Here is a 25,204-nt window from a genome sequence, read left to right as displayed (position 1 = left end):
TGTGATGCATCATGTTGTATGCATGCATGTGTGATGTATCATGTTGTATGCATGCATGTGTGATGCATCATGTTGTATGCATGCATGTGTGATGTATCATGTTGTATGCATGCATGTGTGATGCATCATGTTGCATGCGTGCATGTGTGATGCATCATGTTGTATGCGTGCATGTGTGATGCATCATGTTGCATGCGTGCATGTGTGATGCATCATGTTGTATGCGTGCATGTGTGATGCATCATGTTGTATGCGTGCATGTGTGATGCATCATGTTGTATGCATGCATGTGTGATGTATCATGTTGTATGCATGCATGTGTGATGCATCATGTTGTATGCGTGCATGTGTGATGTATCATGTTGTATGCGTGCATGTGTGATGTATCATGTAGTATGCGTGCATGTGTGATGCATCATGTTGTATGCGTGCATGTGTGATGTATCATGTTGTATGCATGCATGTGTGATGTATCATGTTGTATGCGTGCATGTGTGATGTATCATGTTGTATGCATGCATGTGTGATGTATCATGTTGTATGCGTGCATGTGTGATGTATCATGTTGTATGCGTGCATGTGTGATGTATCATGTTGTATGCATGCATGTGTGATGTATCATCTTGTATGCGTGCATGTGTGATGCATCATGTTGTATGCGTGCATGTGTGATGCATCATGTTGTATGCATGCATGTTGAGGCAATGGTAAAGTGGGCTAAAGTGTGTGTGTAACACGAGTGTGTGTAACATGAGTGAAGTGTGTGTGTAACATGAGTGTGTGTGTGTGTAACACGAGTGTTTACCTCCCAGCAGTGTGCAGCAGCAACAAGGTGAGGAGTGTTCCCCCTGAGAAGAAGGAACATGAGGACGTGTCTCCACATCTGCTTGGTAAATGTTGGCATTTTTGAAAAACATGTATTAACAGTTTTGCTGTTATTATTATTATTATTATTATTATTATAAATCCTTTCATTTACAGGTTCCTGACACTGATCAATCAGCCATTGATTAAGTCATTGATCACATGATCAGACTGGTTGCCACTGGTTCTTAAAGCGGGGGGGGGGGGGGGGGGATCACCAATCAATATCAGAGGTTCCTGTCTGTCCAATCAGGTTAATCATTGTCTTGTTATCTCAGATACTTAGTACTTGAGTGTGGAGTTTGGAGTCTGCCCTCCTCCCCTCCCTCTCCTCCCCTCCCTCCCTCTCCTCTCCTCCTCTCCTCCCCTCTGATAAAACCTCATAGAAGAAGCTGCTTTGCCTCTTTTGGGCCCCTGAGTGCCACACGACACTTTAGTGTGGCCCTTCCATTGTGCAGACACCATGTTGACTCCTGCTGCTCCTGTCTTCTGGCTCTGTGCAGCCTCCTGCCTGCTAGCCACTGGTGAGTAGTACTATCTGCTTTATTACTATTGTAGTACTATCTGCCTTATTACTATTGTAGTACTATCTGCTTTATTACTATTGTAGTACTATCTGTCTGTGTAAGCAATATTACTATTGTAGTACTATCTGCTTTATACTCTCTGTCTGTGTAAGCAATATTACTATTGTAGTACTATCTGCTTTATACTCTGCCTGTGTAAGCAATATTACTATTGTAGTACTCTCTGCTTCAGCAATATTACTATTGTAGTACTATCTGCTTTATACTCTCTGCCTGTGTAAGCAATATTACTATTGTAGTACTATCTGCTTTATACTCTCTGCCTGTGTAAGCAATATTACTATTGTAGTACTATCTGCTTTATACTCTCTGTCTGTGTAAGCAATATTACTATTGTAGTACTATCTGCTTTATACTCTCTGCCTGTGTAAGCAATATTACTATTGTAGTACTATCTGCTTTATACTCTCTGTCTGTGTAAGCAATATTACTATTGTAGTACTATCTGCTTTATACTCTGCCTGTGTAAGCAATATTACTATTGTAGTACTCTCTGCTTCAGCAATATTACTATTGTAGTACTATCTGCTTTATACTCTCTGCCTGTGTAAGCAATATTACTATTGTAGTACTATCTGCTTTATACTCTCTGCCTGTGTAAGCAATATTACTATTGTAGTACTATCTGCTTTATACTCTCTGTCTGTGTAAGCAATATTACTATTGTAGTACTATCTGCTTTATACTCTGCCTGTGTAAGCAATATTACTATTGTAGTACTATCTGCTTCAGCAATATTACTATTGTAGTACTATCTGCTTTATACTCTCTGCCTGTGTAAGCAATATTACTATTGTAGTACTATCTGCTTTATACTCTCTGCCTGTGTAAGCAATATTACTATTGTAGTACTATCTGCTTTATACTCTCTGTCTGTGTAAGCAATATTACTATTGTAGTACTATCTGCTTTATACTCTGCCTGTGTAAGCAATATTACTATTGTAGTACTATCTGCTTCAGCAATATTACTATTGTAGTACTATCTGCTTTATACTCTCTGCCTGTGTAAGCAATATTACTATTGTAGTACTATCTGCTTTATACTCTCTGTCTGTGTAAGCAATATTACTATTGTAGTACTATCTGCTTTATACTCTGCCTGTGTAAGCAATATTACTATTGTAGTACTATCTGCTTCAGCAATATTACTATTGTAGTACTATCTGCTTTATACTCTCTGCCTGTGTAAGCAATATTACTATTGTAGTACTATCTGCTTTATACTCTCTGCCTGTGTAAGCAATATTACTATTGTAGTACTATCTGCTTTATACTCTCTGTCTGTGTAAGCAATATTACTATTGTAGTACTATCTGCTTTCTACTCTGCCTGTGTAAGCAATATTACTATTGTAGTACTATCTGCTTCAGCAATATTACTATTGTAGTACTATCTGCTTTATACTCTCTGCCTGTGTAAGCAATATTACTATTGTAGTACTATCTGCTTTATACTCTCTGCCTGTGTAAGCAATATTACTATTGTAGTACTATCTGCTTTATACTCTCTGTCTGTGTAAGCAATATTACTATTGTAGTACTATCTGCTTTATACTCTGCCTGTGTAAGCAATATTACTATTGTAGTACTCTCTGCTTCAGCAATATTACTATTGTAGTACTATCTGCTTTATACTCTCTGCCTGTGTAAGCAATATTACTATTGTAGTACTATCTGCTTTATACTCTCTGCCTGTGTAAGCAATATTACTATTGTAGTACTATCTGCTTTATACTCTCTGTCTGTGTAAGCAATATTACTATTGTAGTACTATCTGCTTTATACTCTGCCTGTGTAAGCAATATTACTATTGTAGTACTATCTGCTTCAGCAATATTACTATTGTAGTACTATCTGCTTTATACTCTCTGCCTGTGTAAGCAATATTACTATTGTAGTACTATCTGCTTTATACTCTCTGCCTGTGTAAGCAATATTACTATTGTAGTACTATCTGCTTTATACTCTCTGTCTGTGTAAGCAATATTACTATTGTAGTACTATCTGCTTTATACTCTGCCTGTGTAAGCAATATTACTATTGTAGTACTATCTGCTTCAGCAATATTACTATTGTAGTACTATCTGCTTTATACTCTCTGCCTGTGTAAGCAATATTACTATTGTAGTACTATCTGCTTTATACTCTCTGTCTGTGTAAGCAATATTACTATTGTAGTACTATCTGCTTTATACTCTGCCTGTGTAAGCAATATTACTATTGTAGTACTATCTGCTTCAGCAATATTACTATTGTAGTACTATCTGCTTTATACTCTCTGCCTGTGTAAGCAATATTACTATTGTAGTACTATCTGCTTTATACTCTCTGCCTGTGTAAGCAATATTACTATTGTAGTACTATCTGCTTTATACTCTCTGTCTGTGTAAGCAATATTACTATTGTAGTACTATCTGCTTTATACTCTGCCTGTGTAAGCAATATTACTATTGTAGTACTATCTGCTTCAGCAATATTACTATTGTAGTACTATCTGCTTTATACTCTCTGCCTGTGTAAGCAATATTACTATTGTAGTACTATCTGCTTTATACTCTCTGCCTGTGTAAGCAATATTACTATTGTAGTACTATCTGCTTTATACTCTCTGTCTGTGTAAGCAATATTACTATTGTAGTACTATCTGCTTTATACTCTGCCTGTGTAAGCAATATTACTATTGTAGTACTATCTGCTTCAGCAATATTACTATTGTAGTACTATCTGCTTTATACTCTCTGCCTGTGTAAGCAATATTACTATTGTAGTACTATCTGCTTTATACTCTCTGCCTGTGTAAGCAATATTACTATTGTAGTACTATCTGCTTTATACTCTCTGTCTGCTTCAGCAATATTACTATTGTAGTACTATCTGCTTTATACTCTGCCTGTGTAAGCAATATTACTATTGTAGTACTATCTGCTTCAGCAATATTACTATTGTAGTACTATCTGCTTTATACTCTCTGCCTGTGTAAGCAATATTACTATTGTAGTACTATCTGCTTTATACTCTCTGCCTGTGTAAGCAATATTACTATTGTAGTACTATCTGCTTTATACTCTCTGTCTGTGTAAGCAATATTACTATTGTAGTACTATCTGCTTTATACTCTGCCTGTGTAAGCAATATTACTATTGTAGTACTATCTGCTTCAGCAATATTACTATTGTAGTACTATCTGCTTTATACTCTCTGCCTGTGTAAGCAATATTACTATTGTAGTACTATCTGCTTTATACTCTCTGTCTGTGTAAGCAATATTACTATTGTAGTACTATCTGCTTTATACTCTGCCTGTGTAAGCAATATTACTATTGTAGTACTATCTGCTTTATACTCTGTCTGTGTAAGCAATATTACTATTGTAGTACTATCTGTCTGCTTCAGCAATATTACTATTGTAGTACTCTCTGTCTGCTTCAGCAATATTACTCTTGTAGTACTCTCTGCTTCAGCAATATTACTATTGTAGTACTCTGTCTGATTCAGCAATATTACTCTTAGTACTCTCTGTCTGCTTCAGCAATATTACTATTGTAGTACTCTCTGTCTGCTTCAGCAATATTACTATTGTAGTACTCTCTGTCTGCTTCAGCAATATTACTATTGTAGTACTCTCTGTCTGCTTCAGCAATATTACTATTGTAGTACTCTCTGTCTGCTTCAGCAATATTACTATTGTAGTACTCTCTGTCTGCTTCAGCAATATTACTATTGTAGTACTCTCTGTCTACTTCAGCAATATTACTATTGTAGTACTCTCTGTCTGCTTCAGCAATATTACTATTGTAGTACTCTCTGTCTGCTTCAGCAATATTACTATTTTAGTACTCTGTCTGCTTCAGCAATATTACTATTGTAGTACTCTCTGTCTGCTTCAGCAATATTACTATTGTAGTACTCTCTGTCTGCTTCAGCAATATTACTATTGTAGTACTATATGTCTGCTTCAGCAATATTACTCTTGTAGTACTATCTGTCTGCTTCAGCAATATTACTATTGTAGTACTATCTGTCTGCTTCAGCAATATTGTTATTTTAGTACTCTGTCTGCTTCAGCAATATTACTATTGTAGTACTCTCTGTCTGCTTCAGCAATATTACTATTGTAGTACTCTCTGTCTGCTTCAGCAATATTACTATTGTAGTACTATCTGTCTGCTTCAGCAATATTACTCTTGTAGTACTATCTGTCTGCTTCAGCAATATTACTCTTGTAGTACTATCTGTCTGCTTCAGCAATATTACTCTTGTAGGGGCGGCATAGCTCGGTTGGTAGAGTGGCCGTACCAGCAACTTGAGGGTTCCAGGTTCGATTCCCGCTTCCGCCATCCTAGTCACTGCCGTTGTGTCCTTGGGCAAGACACTTTACCCACCTGCTCCCAGTGCCACCCACACTGCTTTAAATGTAACTTAGATATTGGGTGTCACTATGTAAAGCGCTTTGAGTCACGAGAGAAAAGCGCTATATGAATACAATTCCCTTCACTTCACTTCACTAGTACTATCTGTCTGCTTCAGCAATATTACTCTTGTAGTACTATCTGTCTGCTTCAGCAATATTACTATTGTAGTACTATCTGTCTGCTTCAGCAATATTACTATTGTAGTACTATCTGTCTGCTTCAGCAATATTACTATTGTAGTACTATCTGTCTGCTTCAGCAATATTACTCTTGTAGTACTATCTGTCTGCTTCAGCAATATTACTATTGTAGTACTATCTGTCTGCTTCAGCAATATTACTATTGTAGTACTCTCTGTCTGCTTCAGCAATATTACTATTTTAGTACTCTCTGTCTGCTTCAGCAATATTACTATTGTAGTACTCTCTGTCTGCTTCAGCAATATTACTATTTTAGTACTATCTGTCTGCTTCAGCAATATTACTATTGTAGTACTCTCTGTCTGCTTCAGCAATATTACTATTTTAGTACTCTCTGTCTGCTTCAGCAATATTACTCTTTTAGTACTCTCTGTCTGCTTCAGCAATATTACTATTGTAGTACTCTCTGCTTCAGCAATATTACTCTTTTAGTACTCTCTGTCTGCTTCAGCAATATTACTATTGTAGTACTCTCTGTCTGCTTCAGCAATATTACTATTGTAGTACTATCTGTCTGCTTCAGAAATATTACTATTGTAGTACTCTCTGTCTGCTTCAGCAATATTACTATTTTAGTACTCTCTGTCTGCTTCAGCAATATTACTATTGTAGTACTATCTGTCTGCTTCAGCAATATTACTATTGTAGTACTCTCTGTCTGCTTCAGCAATATTACTCTTAGTACTATATCTGCTTCAGCAATATTACTATTGTAGTACTATCTGTCTGCTTCAGCAATATTACTATTGTAGTACTCTCTGTCTGCTTCAGCAATATTACTCTTAGTACTATATCTGCTTCAGCAATATTACTATTGTAGTACTATCTGTCTGCTTCAGCAATATTACTATTGTAGTACTCTCTGTCTGCTTCAGCAATATTACTATTGTAGTACTCTCTGTCTGCTTCAGCAATATTACTCTTTTAGTACTCTCTGTCTGCTTCAGCAATATTACTATTTTAGTACTCTCTGTCTGCTTCAGCAATATTACTCTTTTAGTACTCTCTGTCTGCTTCAGCAATATTACTATTTTAGTACTCTCTGTCTGCTTCAGCAATATTACTCTTTTAGTACTCTCTGTCTGCTTCAGCAATATTACTATTGTAGTACTATCTGTCTGCTTCAGCAATATTACTCTTTTAGTACTCTCTGTCTGCTTCAGCAATATTACTATTGTAGTACTCTGTCTGCTTCAGCAATATTACTATTGTAGTACTCTCTGTCTGCTTCAGCAATATTACTCTTAGTACTATATCTGCTTCAGCAATATTACTATTTTAGTACTCTGCTTCAGCAATATTACTATTTTAGTACTCTCTGCTTCAGCAATATTACTCTTTTAGTACTCTGCTTCAGCAATATTACTATTTTAGTACTATATCTGCTTCAGCAATATTACTATTTTAGTACTCTGCTTCAGCAATATTACTCTTTTAGTACTCTATCTGCTTCAGCAATATTACTATTTTAGTACTCTCTGCTTCAGCAATATTACTCTTTTAGTACTCTCTGCTTCAGCAATATTACTCTTTTAGTACTCTGCTTCAGCAATATTACTATTTTAGTACTATATCTGCTTCAGCAATATTACTCTTTTAGTACTCTGCTTCAGCAATATTACTCTTTTAGTACTCTATCTGCTTCAGCAATATTACTATTTTAGTACTCTCTGCTTCAGCAATATTACTATTTTAGTACTCTCTGCTTCAGCAATATTACTCTTTTAGTACTCTGCTTCAGCAATATTACTATTTTAGTACTATATCTGCTTCAGCAATATTACTATTTTAGTACTCTCTGCTTCAGCAATATTACTCTTTTAGTACTCTGCTTCAGCAATATTACTATTTTAGTACTATATCTGCTTCAGCAATATTACTATTTTAGTACTCTGCTTCAGCAATATTACTCTTTTAGTACTCTATCTGCTTCAGCAATATTACTATTTTAGTACTCTCTGCTTCAGCAATATTACTCTTTTAGTACTCTGCTTCAGCAATATTACTATTTTAGTACTCTCTGTCTGCTTCAGCGATATTACTATTTTAGTATTCTATCTGCTTCAGCAATATTACTCTTTTAGTACTCTCTGCTTCAGCAATATTACTATTTTAGTACTCTATCTGCTTCAGCAATATTACTCTTTTAGTACTCTCTGCTTCAGCAATATTACTATTTTAGTATTCTGTCTGCTTCAGCAATATTACTATTGTAGTACTCTCTGTCTGCTTCAGCAATATTACTCTTAGTACTATATCTGCTTCAGCAATATTACTATTTTAGTACTCTGCTTCAGCAATATTACTATTTTAGTACTCTCTGCTTCAGCAATATTACTCTTTTAGTACTCTGCTTCAGCAATATTACTATTTTAGTACTATATCTGCTTCAGCAATATTACTATTTTAGTACTCTGCTTCAGCAATATTACTCTTTTAGTACTCTATCTGCTTCAGCAATATTACTATTTTAGTACTCTCTGCTTCAGCAATATTACTCTTTTAGTACTCTGCTTCAGCAATATTACTATTTTAGTACTCTCTGCTTCAGCAATATTACTCTTTTAGTACTCTGCTTCAGCAATATTACTATTTTAGTACTATATCTGCTTCAGCAATATTACTATTTTAGTACTCTGCTTCAGCAATATTACTCTTTTAGTACTCTATCTGCTTCAGCAATATTACTATTTTAGTACTCTCTGCTTCAGCAATATTACTCTTTTAGTACTGTGCTTCAGCAATGTTACTATTTTAGTACTCTCTGTCTGCTTCAGCAATATTACTATTTTAGTATTCTATCTGCTTCAGCAATATTACTCTTTTAGTACTCTCTGCTTCAGCAATATTACTATTTTAGTACTCTATCTGCTTCAGCAATATTACTATTTTAGTACTCTCTGTCTGCTTCAGCAATATTACTATTTTAGTATTCTATCTGCTTCAGCAATATTACTCTTTTAGTACTCTCTGCTTCAGCAATATTACTATTTTAGTACTCTATCTGCTTCAGCAATATTACTCCTTTAGTACTCTCTGCTTCAGCAATATTACTATTTTAGTACTCTCTGCTTCAGCAATATTACTATTTTAGTACTCTATCTGCTTCAGCAATATTACTCTTTTAGTACTCTCTGCTTCAGCAATATTACTATTTTAGTACTCTGCTTCAGCAATATTACTATTTTAGTATTCTATCTGCTTCAGCAATATTACTCTTTTAGTACTCTCTGCTTCAGCAATATTACTATTTTAGTACTCTATCTGCTTCAGCAATATTACTCTTTTAGTACTCTCTGCTTCAGCAATATTACTATTTTAGTACTCTGCTTCAGCAATATTACTATTTTAGTATTCTATCTGCTTCAGCAATATTACTCTTTTAGTACTCTCTGCTTCAGCAATATTACTATTTTAGTACTCTATCTGAGGATTATTATGCTTTACTGCAAAGAAATGATCGCATGAACTTTTCATAAAACCCTCCTGAAACATTTGAGTAAAGCTTCATTTGGATGTTTATTTGTGTTTTTATTATGAAAGCTTTTTTTCTTTACACTAAATTTATGTTACAGAATTTTTTGCGTTTTAATTTTGTAAACTGATTTATTTTTCTACATGACATTAATATTAATAATGAATAAATAAATGTGAGCAAGCAATCAATGAAGTAACCAATGAGGTGCTTCTGTCTAAATGTACATTTTACATTTTGAAGATACAAATATTTCCTCAATGAATTTTTCTGCACTGTTTTTTTTTTTTATACACTGAATTTTAAAACTATGGATTTTTTACACTGAAATTTTATACACTGATTTTTTTATACAGAATTCCACACATTACATTGTAATAATACACTATATTGTTTGCACTGTATTTATTTACACATTATTTCCATACACTGAATTTTACACTGAATTTGAATACACTGAAATTTTCTGACTTTTTTTACATTTTAATTTCCTACACTTTTAATTTTTTTTTTACACTAAATTTTAATCCATTGTATTTTTTGCACTGAATTTCTCTAAATATATTTCAGATTTTTTTTCTGAATTAATTCTGCACTCTAAATTTTAAAATGTATTTTTATTTACACTCATTTTTTCTGCACTGATTCTTTTTACCCTGATTCTTTTTACACTGCATTTTAAAACAATGGATTTTTTACGCTGAAATTTTATACACTGATTTTTTTTATACTGAATTCCACACATTACATTGTAATAATACACTATATTGTTTGCACTGAATTTATCTACACATCATTTTCATACACTGAATTTTACACTGAAATTTGTATACAATGAATTTTGCACTCTAAATTTTAAAACTGTATTTTTTTACACTCATTTTTTCTGCACTGATTCTTTTTACATTGAATTTGTCTGCACTGAATTTATTTTACAGTGAATATTTTATACACTGATTTTTTTTACATTGAATTTTAAAACACTGAATTTAAGCAAACTACATTTTTAAGCACTGAATTTAAACAAACAGAATTTTTAAACATACAAAAAAACAAAAACAAAAAAAACATACAGATTTGCTCACAAATTGGGTTTAATAAAATTGTCAGCATAATTTGATGAATACATTTAGACGATAAAAAAGAATGAGTTCCATAACTGCAGTGTTAAGAAGGCGTTGGTAATAAAGACACCAATGAAGGCAGGCGGTGGACACTGTAGCCAATGAGCTTTGACGTGTGCTGATGGCATCATAAAGTGACACGTCAGCCCATCTTCAGCCGTATCAGACCAGGAGCGTGTCAGTGGCAGTGCGAGGAGTAAATGTTATCAAGTGGAACACACCCAGTTAAAAGGCTGCTGATTGGATCGGCTCCGACTATCTTCTGCCAAATGACGAGTGAACAGAAATAATTGCATGAACGTTGCCTCACACTTTCACAACTCTTCTTTCACTTTGACACTTCTAACACGTGTTTGCTTTCACGTGGCTCACCAAGTGTGTGCAAAGAAGTGTGTTTACGTCACAGGTGTCTAACTCAAGGTTTATTACAAAATAAACACTTAAATAAACACTAAACACTTAAAAAATAACTTATTTCTAACAATTTTATGAGTGGGGCCCTTTTCAATACCCAATCATTTCTGTAGGACTTTTTTTTTAACTTTACTCCAAAAATAATAATGCATTCAAATCAATGTTGTTATGAATTATTGATTAAGACTCCAATTACTTCACATCAAATATTCCACTTTGACATTTTTTGGGGGAAATATTGCACATTTTGTATGTTTGTTTGTCTGTAAAAAAAAATTTGTTTTTTCACAAAAAAGGCATAAAACATAAAAAAAAACATTTTTATTTACTTGATATCATAATTATAAACCTGAAGTCTGGAGATTGAAGCATTGAATAATAATAATACAAATATATATAAGACATATTTTGAACATTTGTATGACTGAAAGCCTTTCAGCCTCAGCCCTAAAGGTTCAACAATATAAATGTTGGTGTTGGAAATGAAAACTATCCAAATGCTTCAATGTTTCAGTGTGAAAAGTCTTTCCACTGAGTTCAGTCCAGCTGACTCTTGGACCCCCCTTGTGTCCACAGGTGGCGCCACAGGACCCCGACTCAACAACAAGCAGCTGTACAAATTCCACTACACCACCCAGGTGCTGGTGGATGGGGCCCGGGGCCCGAAGGAGGGCGGTGTGGGCTCCAAAGTCTCCAGCGACGTGGACGTCAATCTCTTGTGGCGAGACCCCCGTGACCAAGACGAGCAGCTCATCCAGATCAAGGTGCCTTTGGCACACACCTGGCAACTTTATCACCCTTTTTCTCTCCCTAAGATATCCAACTAACCACACACCTGGCAACTTTATCACCCTTTTTATCTCCTAAAGATATCCAACTAACCACACACCTGGCAACTTTATCACCCTTTTTCTCTCCCAAAGATATCCAACTAATCACACACCTGGCAACTTCATCACCCTTTTTCTCTCCCAAAGATATCCAACTAACCACACACCTGGCAGCTTTATCACCCTTTTTCTCTCCCAAAGATATCCAACTAATCACACACCTGGCAACTTCATCACCCTTTTTCTCTCCCAAAGATATCCAACTAACCACACACCTGGCAGCTTTATCACCCTTTTTCTCTCCCAAAGATATCCAACTAACCACACACCTGGCAACTTTATCACCCTTTTCTCTCCCAAAGATATCCAACTAACCACACACCTGGCAACTTTATCACCCTTTTTCTCTCCCAAAGATATCCAACTAACCACACACCTGGCAGCTTTATCACCCTTTTTCTCTCCCAAAGATATCCAACTAACCACACACTTGGCAACTTTATCACCCTTTTTCTCTCCTAAAGATATCCAACTAACCACACACTTGGCAACTTTATCACCCTTTTTCTCTCCCAAAGATATCCAACTAACCACACACTTGGCAACTTTATCACCCTTTTTCTCTCCTAAACGTATCCAAATGACCACACCTGGCAACTTCATCACCCTTTTTCTCTCCTAAATATATCCAACTAACCACACACCTGGCAACTTTATCACCCTTTTTCTCTCCTAAATATATCCAACTAACCACACACCTGGCAACTTTACCACCCTTTTTCTCTCCCAAAGATATCAAACTAACCACACACCTGGCAACTTCATCACCCCTTTTCTCTCCTAAAGATATCCAACCAACCACACACCTGGCAACTTTATCACCCTTTTTCTCTCCTAAAGATATCCAACTAACCACACACCTGGCAACTTTATCACCCTTTTTCTCTCCCTAAGATATCCAACTAATCACACACCTGGCAACTTTATCACCTTTTTTCTCTCTTTAAGATATCCAACTAACCACACACCTGACAACTTTATCACCCTTTTTCTCTCCCTAAGATATCCAACTAATCACACACCTGGCAACTTTATCACCATTTTTCTCTCCCAAAGATATCAAACTAACCACACACCTGGCAACTTCATCACCCTTTTTCTCTCCTAAAGATATCCAACCAACCACACACACCTGGCAACTTTATCACCATTTTTCTCTCCCAAAAATATCAAACTAACCACACACCTGGCAACTTCATCACCCTTTTTCTCTCCTAAAGATATCCAACCAACCACACACACCTGGCAACTTTATCACCCTTTTTCTCTCCTAAAGATATCCAACTAACCACACACCTGGCAACTTTATCACCCTTTTTCTCTCCCAAAGATATCCAACTAATCACACACCTGGCAACTTTATCACCCTTTTTCTCTCCCAAAGATATCAAACTAACCACACACCTGGCAACTTCATCACCCTTTTTCTCTCCCAAAGATATCCAACTAACCACACACCTGGCAACTTTATCACCCTTTTTCTCTCCTAAAGATATCCAACTAACCACACACCTGACAACTTTATCACCCTTTTTCTCTCCCAAAGATATCCAACTAACCACACACCTGGCAACTGTATCACCCTTTTTCTCTCCTAAAGATATCCAACTAACCACACACTTGGCAACTTTATCACCCTTTTTCTCTCCCAAAGATATCCAACTAACCACACACTTGGCAACTTTATCACCCTTTTTCTCTCCTAAACATATCCAAATGACCACACCTGGCAACTTCATCACCCTTTTTCTCTCCTAAATATATCCAACTAACCACACACCTGGCAACTTTATCACCCTTTTCTCTCCCAAAGATATCCAACTAACCACACACCTGGCAACTTTATCACCCTTTTTCTCTCCCAAAGATATCCAACTAACCACACACCTGGCAGCTTTATCACCCTTTTTCTCTCCCAAAGATATCCAACTAATCACACACCTGGCAACTTCATCACCCTTTTTCTCTCCCAAAGATATCCAACTAACCACACACCTGGCAGCTTTATCACCCTTTTTCTCTCCCAAAGATATCCAACTAACCACACACCTGGCAACTTTATCACCCTTTTCTCTCCCAAAGATATCCAACTAACCACACACCTGGCAACTTTATCACCCTTTTCTCTCCCAAAGATATCCAACTAACCACACACCTGGCAACTGTATCATCCCTTTTCTCTCCTAAAGATATCCAACTAACCACACACTTGGCAACTGTATCACCCTTTTTCTCTCCTAAAGATATCCAACTAACCACACACTTGGCAACTTTATCACCCTTTTTCTCTCCCAAAGATATCCAACTAACCACACACTTGGCAACTTTATCACCCTTTTTCTCTCCTAAACGTATCCAAATGACCACACCTGGCAACTTCATCACCCTTTTTCTCTCCTAAATATATCCAACTAACCACACACCTGGCAACTTTATCACCCTTTTTCTCTCCTAAATATATCCAACTAACCACACACCTGGCAACTTTACCACCCTTTTTCTCTCCCAAAGATATCAAACTAACCACACACCTGGCAACTTCATCACCCCTTTTCTCTCCTAAAGATATCCAACCAACCACACACCTGGCAACTTTATCACCCTTTTTCTCTCCTAAAGATATCCAACTAACCACACACCTGGCAACTTTATCACCCTTTTTCTCTCCCTAAGATATCCAACTAATCACACACCTGGCAACTTTATCACCTTTTTTCTCTCTTTAAGATATCCAACTAACCACACACCTGACAACTTTATCACCCTTTTTCTCTCCCTAAGATATCCAACTAATCACGCACCTGGCAACTTTATCACCATTTTTCTCTCCCAAAGATATCAAACTAACCACACACCTGGCAACTTCATCACCCTTTTTCTCTCCTAAAGATATCCAACCAACCACACACACCTGGCAACTTTATCACCATTTTTCTCTCCCAAAGATATCAAACTAACCACACACCTGGCAACTTCATCACCCTTTTTCTCTCCTAAAGATATCCAACCAACCACACACACCTGGCAACTTTATCACCCTTTTTCTCTCCTAAAGATATCCAACTAACCACACACCTGGCAACTTTATCACCCTTTTTCTCTCCCAAAGATATCCAACTAATCACACACCTGGCAACTTTATCACCCTTTTTCTCTCCCAAAGATATCAAACTAACCACACACCTGGCAACTTCATCACCCTTTTTCTCTCCCAAAGATATCCAACTAACCACACACCTGGCAACTTTATCACCCTTTTTCTCTCCTAAAGATATCCAACTAACCACACACCTGACAACTTTATCACCCTTTTTCTCTCCCAAAGATATCCAACTAACCACACACCTGGCAACTGTATCACCCTTTTTCTCTCCTAAAGATATCCAACTAACCACACACTTGGCAACTTTATCACCCTTTTTCTCTCCCAAAGATATCCAACTAACCACACACTTGGCAACTTTATCACCCTTTTTCTCTCCTAAACATATCCAAATGACCACACCTGGCAACTTCATCACCCTTTTTCTCTCCTAAATATATCCAACTAACCACACACCTGGCAACTTTATCACCCTTTTTCTCTCTCTAAGATATCCAACTAACCACACACCTGGCAACTTTACCACCCTTTTTCTCTCCCAAAGATATCCAACTAACCACACACCTGGCAACTTTACCACCCTTTTTCTCTCCCAAAGATATCCAACTAACCACACACCTGGCAACTGTATCACCCTTTTTCTCTCCTAAAGATATCCAACTAACCACACACTTGGCAACTTTATCACCCTTTTTCTCTCCCAAAGATATCCAACTAACCACACCCCTGGCAACTTTATCACCCTTTTTCTCTCCTAAAGATATCCAACCAACCACACACCTGGCAACTTTATCACCCTTTTTCTCTCCTAAAGATATCCAACTAACCACACACCTGGCAACTTTATCACCCTTTTTCTCTCCCTAAGATATCCAACTAATCACACACCTGGCACCTTTATCACCTTTTTTCTCTCTTTAAGATATCCAACTAACCACACACCTGACAACTTTATCACCCTTTTTCTCTCCCTAAGATATCCAACTAATCACACACCTGGCAACTTTATCACCCTTTTTCTCTCCCAAAGATATCAAACTAACCACACACCTGGCAACTTCATCACCCTTTTTCTCTCCTAAAGATATCCAACCAACCACACACCTGGCAACTTCATCACCCTTTTTCTCCCCCAAAGATATCCAACTAACCACACACCTGGCAACTTCATCACCCTTTTTCTCTCCCAAAGATATCCAACTGACCACACACCTGGCAACTGTATCACCCTTTTTCTCTCCCAAAGATATCCAACTGACCACACACCAGGCAACTGTATCACCCTTTTTCTCTCCCAAAGATATCCAACCGACCACACACCTGGCAACTTTATCACCCTTTTTCTCTCCAAAAGATATCCAACCGACCACACACCTGGCAACTTTATCACCCTTTTTCTCTCCAAAAGATATCCAACCGACCACACACCTGGCAACTTTATCACCCTTTTTCTCTCCCAAAGATATCCAACTAACCACACACTTGGCAACTTTATCACCCTTTTTCTCTCCTAAACATATCCAAATGACCACACCTGGCAACTTCATCACCCTTTTTCTCTCCTAAACATATCCAAATGACCACACCTGGCAACTTCATCACCCTTTTTCTCTCCTAAATATATCCAACTAACCACACACCTGGCAACTTTATCACCCTTTTTCTCTCTCTAAGATATCCAACTAACCACACACCTGGCAACTTTACCACCCTTTTTCTCTCCCAAAGATATCCAACTAACCACACACTTGGCAACTTTATCACCCTTTTTCTCTCCCAAAGATATCCAACTAACCACACACTTGGCAACTTTATCACCCCTTTTCTCTCCTAAACATATCCAAATGACCACACCTGGCAACTTCATCACCCTTTTTCTCTCCTAAATATATCCAACTAACCACACACCTGGCAACTTTATCACCCTTTTTCTCTCCCAAAGATATCCAACTAACCACACACCTGGCAACTTCATCACCCTTTTTCTCTCCCAAAGATATCCAACTAACCACACACCTGGCAACTTCATCACCCTTTTTCTCTCCCAAAGATATCCAACTAACCACACACCTGGCAACTTCATCACCCTTTTTCTCTCCCAAAGATATCCAACTAACCACACACCTGGCAACTTTATCACCCTTTTTCTCTCCCAAAGATATCCAACTAACCACACACCTGGCAACTTCATCACCCTTTTTCTCTCCCAAAGATATCCAACTAACCACACACCTGGCAACTTCATCACCCTTTTTCTCTCCCAAAGATATCCAACTAACCACACACCTGGAAACTGTATCACCCTTTTTCTCTCCTAAAGATATCCAACTAACCACACACCTGGCAACTGTATCACCCTTTTTCTCTCCTAAAGATGTCCAACGTGAGAGCTGACCACGCGTCCCAGCAGGCCCAGAAGAAGAAGAATGTCCTCCATGGAGGCAACATTGAGAGTCTGCTGGGCAAAAGTAGACTGGCAGCGCTGACTAAACCTTTCTATGTGCACCTGCGCAATGGCAAGGTAATACTCGCTTACCTTTATTCCGTAATACTCCCTTACCTTTTATTCCGTCTCATCCAAGGAAAAAAAGTTTCTCTTTTTTTCAAATTCAAAGGCAGTGGTGTCCAAAGTGCGGCTCGTAGCTAATAATGTTGGCTAATATGAGCTTTTTTGCTCATTTTGCAGCGTCAAATATTTTATACCTGTTAGCATGCTAACGTTAGTATGCTAGCTTTTTTTTTTTTTAGCTAATTTTGTAGGTCAACATCATAGACATGTGCTAAGGGTGCGCAGCATGGAGCGCTACTGCCTACTGGCGCTGACGAGACGCGGGGCCGCCATCTTGGAGTGGTGATCCGCTCCACTCAGAGCAATTCATTTGGCAGGAGCAATGAACTGTCAGCGCATTTCATTCATCTTACCTCACTGAATACCACTGATTTTCACACGCTTTTTTGTCATACGTGTAGCTATGATAAAGGACACATGTTTTATTACTCATAGAATATTCTTATATGCTATAAGTGACCAGACGCTCATTTGAGCAGGAAAACGCTGAACACCATCTTTGTTTTCTACCTGTCAACTGTCAGTTTAGCATCTTTGTTTTCTACCTGTCAACTGTCAGTTTAGCATCTTTGTTTTCTACCTGTCAACTGTCAGTTTAGCATCTTTGTTTTCTACCTGTCAACTGTCAGTTTAGCATCTTTGTTTTCTACCTGTCAACTGTCAGTTTAGCATCTTTGTTTTCTACCTGTCAACTGTCAGTTTAGCATCTTTGTTTTCTACCTGTCAACTGTCAGTTTAGCATCTTTGTTTTCTACCTGTCAACTGTCAGTTTAGCATCTTTGTTTTCTACCTGTCAACTGTCAGTTTAGCATCTTTGTTTTCTACCTGTCAACTGTCAGTTTAACATCTTTGTTTTCTACCTGTCAACTGTCAGTTTAGCATCTTTGTTTTCTACCTGTCAACTGTCAGTTTAGCATCTTTGTTTTCTACCTGTCAACTGTCAGTTTAGCATCTTTGTTTTCTACCTGTCAACTGTCAGTTTAGCATCTTTGTTTTCTACCTGTCAACTGTCAGTTTAGCATCTTTGTTTTCTACCTGTCAACTGTCAGTTTAGCATCTTTGTTTTCTACCTGTCAACTGTCAGTTTAGCATCTTTGTTTTCTACCTGTCAACTGTCAGTTTAGCATCTTTGTTTTCTACCTGTCAACTGTCAGTTTAGCATCTTTGTTTTCTACCTGTCAACTGTCAGTTTAGCATCTTTGTTTTCTACCTGTCAACTGTCAGTTTAGCATCTTTGTTTTCTACCTGTCAACTGTCAGTTTAGCATCTTTGTTTTCTACCTGTCAACTGTCAGTTTAGCATCTTTGTTTTCTACCCGTCAACTGTCAGTTTAGCATCTTTGTTTTCTACCTGTCAACTGTCAGTTTAGCATCTTTGTTTTCTACCTGTCAACTGTCAGTTTAGCATCTTTGTTTTCTACCCGTCAACTGTCAGTTTAGCATCTTTGTTTTCTACCTGTCAACTGTCACTTTAGCATCTTTGTTTTCTACCTGTCAACTGTCAGTTTAGCATCTTTGTTTTCTACCTATCAACTGTCAGTTTAGCATCTTTGTTTTCTACCCGTCAACTGTCAGTTTAGCATCTTTGTTTTCTACCTGTCAACTGTCAGTTTAGCATCTTTGTTTTCTACCTGTCAACTGTCAGTTTAGCATCTTTGTTTTCTACCCGTCAACTGTCAGTTTAGCATCTTTGTTTTCTACCTGTCAACTGTCAGTTTAGCATCTTTGTTTTCTACCTGTCAACTGTCAGTTTAGCATCTTTGTTTTCTACCCGTCAACTGTCAGTTTAGCATCTTTGTTTTCTACCCGTCAACTGTCAGTTTAGCATCTTTGTTTTCTACCTGTCAACTGTCAGTTTAGCATCTTTGTTTTCTACCCGTCAACTGTCAGTTTAGCATCTTTGTTTTCTACCCGTCAACTGTCAGTTTACCATCTTTGTTTTCTACCTGTCAACTGTCAGTTTAGCATCTTTGTTTTCTACCCGTCAACTGTCAGTTTAGTATCTTTGTTTTCTACCCGTCAACTGTTAGTTTAGCATCTTTGTTTTCTACCTGTCAACTGTCAGTTTAGCATCTTTGTTTTCTACCTGTCAACTGTCAGTTTAGCATCTTTGTTTTCTACCTGTCAACTGTCAGTTTAGCATCTTTGTTTTCTACCTGTCAATGGTCAGTTTAGCATCTTTGTTTTCTACCTGTCAACTGTCAGTTTAGCATCTTTGTTTTCTACCTGTCAACTGTCAGTTTAGCATCTTTGTTTTCTACCTGTCAATGGTCAGATTAGCATCTTTGTTTTCTACCTGTCAACTGTCAGTTTAGCATCTTTGTTTTCTACCTGTCAACTGTCAGTTTAGGCTGCTCGCCGGCTCCTCATCACCACTTCAAGATGGCGGCCCAATTTCTCGCGTCACAGCAGCCAATGCTGCGTCGACTTATAACATGTCTATGGTACACACCATATTTTGGTCCTTGGCACATGCTAACGCTAGCAGGCTAGTTTTTGAAACACAGTTTCAGGTACACACCTCAAAGTAATGTTTTTGGTACTTGACGCATGTTGCATTTTAGCACGCTAGATTGTACGCTAATTTATGAGGTATGCACCGCGGCGTCATATATTTTGGTATTTCACTGATGCTAACTGTAAGCATGCAATTGTTAGCGTAGTACAGTTAGCATGCTTGCTTTTTTTAGTTAATTTAGATCATATTTTTTGTACTTCTAGAATGCACTCCACATAAACATCTTAAAATATCCATCTGTGTTCCACTGCAGTCTTGCAGCTGTAGGTGGCGCTATTGTGCATTACTACTAGTGTGTATGCCAGCAACCACACACAGCAAGCCAGGTCAAAACACACACACACACACACACACACACACACACACACACACACACACACATACACATTCTCAATCACAGCAGGACACAAGCATTTGAATATCTATTTCTGGTTGTCCTATCTGATGTTGCGGTTGAATGCCAAATAAATGAGGTGATGTCATAGGGTGCTGTTGGTGTCCAGGACATAACATGATATGTGCTGTAGGTTTAAAAAAAAATCACCATATTCTGGGGTGTCCAAAGTTTTCCACTGAGGGCCGTACATTGACAAATTGTTAGATTTCATTTTCAAAACCAATACAATATATGGATTTTTCTCAGTCATAAGCCATATTAATTTGTTGAGGTCTGGGACCATAATAGCTGAATAGACAAGCGTTTTGTCGATAACAAACCTCTAACCAACAGAAATGAGGCTATTTTCAGGAAGAAGTAGGTCATGCCTGCGTACAATATCACAACAATCATATGGTTATTGTCAGTTTATCAGAAAACAAAGACTAAAACCAACTACAACCAAAGCTTGCAATGGTTATACTGGTGAAAATAAGTAGAGCATGCTTAGCAGACTAAAGTAACTAAAGAGGAGACATTTTACCAAGGTATGCCTATAGGCTACACCAACGAGGAATGATTTGATCATGTGGTTTGGCTGTCTCCATACCTTTCACGTTGCCATGATGACAGCCATGCTAATGTTGGAACCATTTCCTCAGCATATTGAGAAGGAAATAGGCTCTGACACTACCCATATCCACTTAGCTCTTATTTGTACTAAATATATGTTGTCCTGTCAGTTGGATGACACATCAATCAATCAATCAATCAATGTTTATTTATATAGCCCTAAATCACATGGACATACATGCTAACTAGCATATGTTAGCCTGTATGTCCATGTGTCATTGACCGGGCTAGCATGCTAATAAGCATTACACTAGGACGGGGGTCGGCAACCCACGGCTCTAGAGCTGCCCTAGTGGCTCTCTGGAGCTTTTTCCAAAATGTATGAAAAATGGAAAAAGATGAGGGGAAAAAATATATTTTTTGTTTTAGTATGGTTTCTGTAGGAGGACAAACATGACACAAACTTCCCTACTTGTTATAAAGCACACTGTTTATATTAAACATGCTTCACTGATTCAAATATTTGGCGAGCGCCGTTTTGTCCTACTACTTTTGGCGGTCCTTGAACTCACCGTAGTTTGTTTACATGTAGAACTTTCTCCGACTTTCCAGGACGTGTTTTATGCCACTTCTTTTTCTGTCTCATTCTGTCCACAGCAGGGGTCACCAACGCGGTGCCCGCGGGCACCAGGTCGCCCGTAAGGACCAGATGAGTAGCCCGCTGGCCTGTTCTAAAAATAGCTCAAATAGCAGCACTTACCAGTGAGCTGCCTCTATTTTTTAAATTGTATTTATTTACTAGCAAGCTGGTCTCGCTTTGCCCGACATTTTTAATTCTAAGAGAGACAAAACTCAAATAGAATTTGAAAATCCAAGAAAATATTTTAAAGACTTGGTCTTCACTTGTTTAAATAAATTCTTTTTTTTTTTTACTTTGCCTCTTATAACTTTCAGAAAGACAATTTTAGATAAAAAATACAACCTTAAAAATGATTTTAGGATTTTTAAACACATATACCTTTTTACCTTTTAAATTCCTTCCTCTTCTTTCCTGACAATTTAAATCAATGTTCAAGTAAATTTATTTTTTTTATTGTAAAGAATAATAAATACATTTTAATTTAATTCTTCATTTTAGCTTCTGTTTTTTCGACGAAGAATATTTGTGAAATATTTCTTCAAACTTATTATGATTAAAATTCCAAAAAATTATTCTGGCAAATCTAGAAAATCTGTAGAATCAAATTTTAATCTTATTTCAAAGTCTTTTGAATTTATTAAAAAAAAAAAAATTCTGGAAAATCTAGAAGAAATAATGATTTGTCTTTGTTAGAAATATAGCTTGGTCTAATTTGTTATATATTCTAACAAATGTAGATTGGATTTTAACCTATTTAAAACATGTCATCAAAATTCTAAAATTAATCTTAGTCAGGAAAAATTACTAATGATGTTCCATAAATTATTTTTTTTATTTTTTCAAAAAGATTCGAATTAGCTAGTTTTTCTCTTCTTTTTTTCGGTTGAATTTTGAATTTTAAAGAGTCGAAATTGAAGATAAACTATGTTTCAAAATTTTATTGTCATTTTTTTCGTGTTTTCTCCTCTTTTAAACCGTTCAATTAAGTGTAAATATCTTTAATTATTAATAATAACATAGAGTTAAAGGTAAATTGAGCAAATTGGCTATTTCTGGCAATTTATTTAAGTGTGTATCAAACTGGTAGCCCTTCGCATTAATCACTACCCAAGAAGTAGCTCTTGCTTTCAAAAAGGTTGGTGACCCCTGGTCCACAGTATGGTTTGTGTAGGAGGAGAAACATGACACAAACCTCCCTAATTGTTATAAATCACACTGTTTATATTAAACATGCTTCACTGATTCGAGTATTTGGCGAGCGCCGTTTTGTCCTACTAATTTTGGCGGTCCTTGAACTCACCTTAGTTTACATGTATAACTTTCTCCGACTTCCTAGGACGTGTTTTATGCCACTTCTTTTTCTGTCTCGTTTTGTCCACCAAACTTTGAATTTTGTGCATGAATGCACAAAGGTGAGTTTTGTTGATGTTATTGACTTGTGTGGAGTGCTAATTAGACATATTTGGTCACTGCATGGCTGCAAGCTAATCGATGCTAACATGCTATTTAGGCTAGCTATATGTACATATTGCATCATTATGCCTCATTTGTAGCTATATTTGAGCTCATTTAGTTTCATTTAAGTCCTCTTAATTCAATTTATATCTCATGACACACTATCTGTATGTAATATGGCTTTTAATTTTTTGCGGGCTCCAGACAAATTAGTTTTTGTATTTTTGGTCCAATATGGCTCTTTCAACATTTGGGTTGGCGCCCCCTGCACTAGGAGCTAACACCATCACACTAAGCATTGGTTGCAGGAACATACTAGCTTTGTGAGACAAGATCATAGACTGTACTGGACTGCATAGCAAATGTCCATTTCCATTTATTACAAGTAATAAGAAAAGGTAAATGCCTGACTTACCTATCAAGGAGGAAATGAGCAAGTTTGACATCTTTCAAAGGCAGACCCCAATACAAATCCTGCTTTTGTTCCTGGCTTTGTCATGAATAAGTTGAGAATGGTAACTTTAAGATGGACTAAGGTCTGACATGTTTAGTAACTTTACCAGTGGCAGTAGCCAGACCAAGATGGCAACCTTGATGTGACACACTCAGACTTTCTAATTGGTCAAACGGTGGAGGGCGAGGCATCGAAATGAAAACAATAACAATATTTCAGGGCTGTAAATCTAATTATGAAATGAGCATATGAACTACTGTTGTCAGTTATAGAGGAATCGAAAAAGAAGATGATTTATTAATGCCTTTTGACATATCATTTAATGATGACTTGACATGACATTATTACATATGGCTCTTTTAAATGTATGAACCAACTTAGGTCCATTTGTCGATATAAAGCAAATGTTTTAACATGTGTGTTGTAAAAGGCCTGTTTTTCTATGGCTGAAACACAAAATATGCAATATTTTCCCCAAAAAGATTTTCATAGTAGAATATTTGATGCAAAGTAATTAGAGTCTTAAATAGGTCAATAATTCATAACCACATTGCTTTTAATTCATTATTATTATTTTTTTATAGCAATGACAGTTGTTTTTTAAATCCTACAAAATGACTGATGATCCAAAAATGCCCCACTCATAAAAGTGTTAAAAAATAAGTCATACACTTTTTACTTTCAACATGTAAGTCTCTATAGATAAACTTCAGATTTATCCGATTATTATAACATTTGTATTATTTTGTATCTTTTTATTTTGTGACCCTTTTTGTCAAAGAACACTTTCTTTTTAATGTGGCAAACACACAAAATATGCAATATTTTCCCCCAAAAAGATTTTCATAGTGGAATATTTGATGTGAAGTCATTTGAGTCTTAAATATGTCAATAATTCATAACAACATTGATTTTAATTCTTATTTCTTTTTTTTAATCCCTACAAAAATGACTGATGATCCAAAAAGGCCCCACTCATAAAAGTGTTAAAAATAAGTAATACTTAGACTTAGACTTAGACAAACTTTAATGATCCACAAGGGAAATTGTTCCACACAGTAGTTCAGTTACAAATGATGGAAAAGATGGAAAGGACAATGCAGGTATAAAATAGACTAAAAGCAATATAAAGTATAACATATATAAGTAATATTTACATAATATATGTAAAGTATAGGATATATACTGATATATTATGTTTATATCATATATACAATATATAACAATGACCATGTACAATATTATAGTATATGCAACAGCTGCAGCATAAAATAGAGAGTAGATCCAGCAGAAAATAGACATTATAAACAAAGAGAAGTAGCTTACATAGAAGTAATAGGCAGATATATACAGTTGTTGTTTGTTTTTACTTTCAACATCTAAGTCTATAGATGAATTTCAGATATATCCGTCTATTATAACATTTGTATTATTTTTTATGTTTTTATTTTGTGCCCCTTTTTGTCAAAGAACACTTTCTTTTTAATAAGGCAAACACACACCAAAAATATTTCAAAGTGGAATATTTCAAGTTAAGTAATTGAAGACGT

The 25,204-nt window shown here is 36.5% G+C and overlaps 1 protein-coding gene across 2 annotated transcripts in view; it reads left to right on the top strand.

The window, feature by feature from the left end:
* The first annotated feature begins 1,256 nt into the window (after window positions 1-1,256).
* LOC133639685 (microsomal triglyceride transfer protein-like) overlaps window positions 1,257-25,204 on the top strand; it is a 60,932-nt gene continuing 36,984 nt past the window's right edge. For both annotated transcript variants that reach the window (XR_009823836.1, XM_062033208.1), the window contains exons 1-3: window positions 1,257-1,388; window positions 11,654-11,841; window positions 17,445-17,591. Coding sequence is in view for 1 of the 2 variants with exons in the window: in XM_062033208.1 (XP_061889192.1) it covers window positions 1,328-1,388; window positions 11,654-11,841; window positions 17,445-17,591 (396 nt within the window). In the remaining variant the exon portion in view is untranslated. The remainder of the gene's footprint in view (window positions 1,389-11,653; window positions 11,842-17,444; window positions 17,592-25,204) is intronic.

This window comes from Entelurus aequoreus, linkage group LG22, assembly GCF_033978785.1.
Source record: "Entelurus aequoreus isolate RoL-2023_Sb linkage group LG22, RoL_Eaeq_v1.1, whole genome shotgun sequence".
Classification (NCBI taxonomy): Eukaryota; Metazoa; Chordata; class Actinopteri; order Syngnathiformes; family Syngnathidae; genus Entelurus; species Entelurus aequoreus.
Note: the sequence above shows the minus strand (reverse complement) of the source record. Positions and strands in the feature narration are given on the sequence as shown.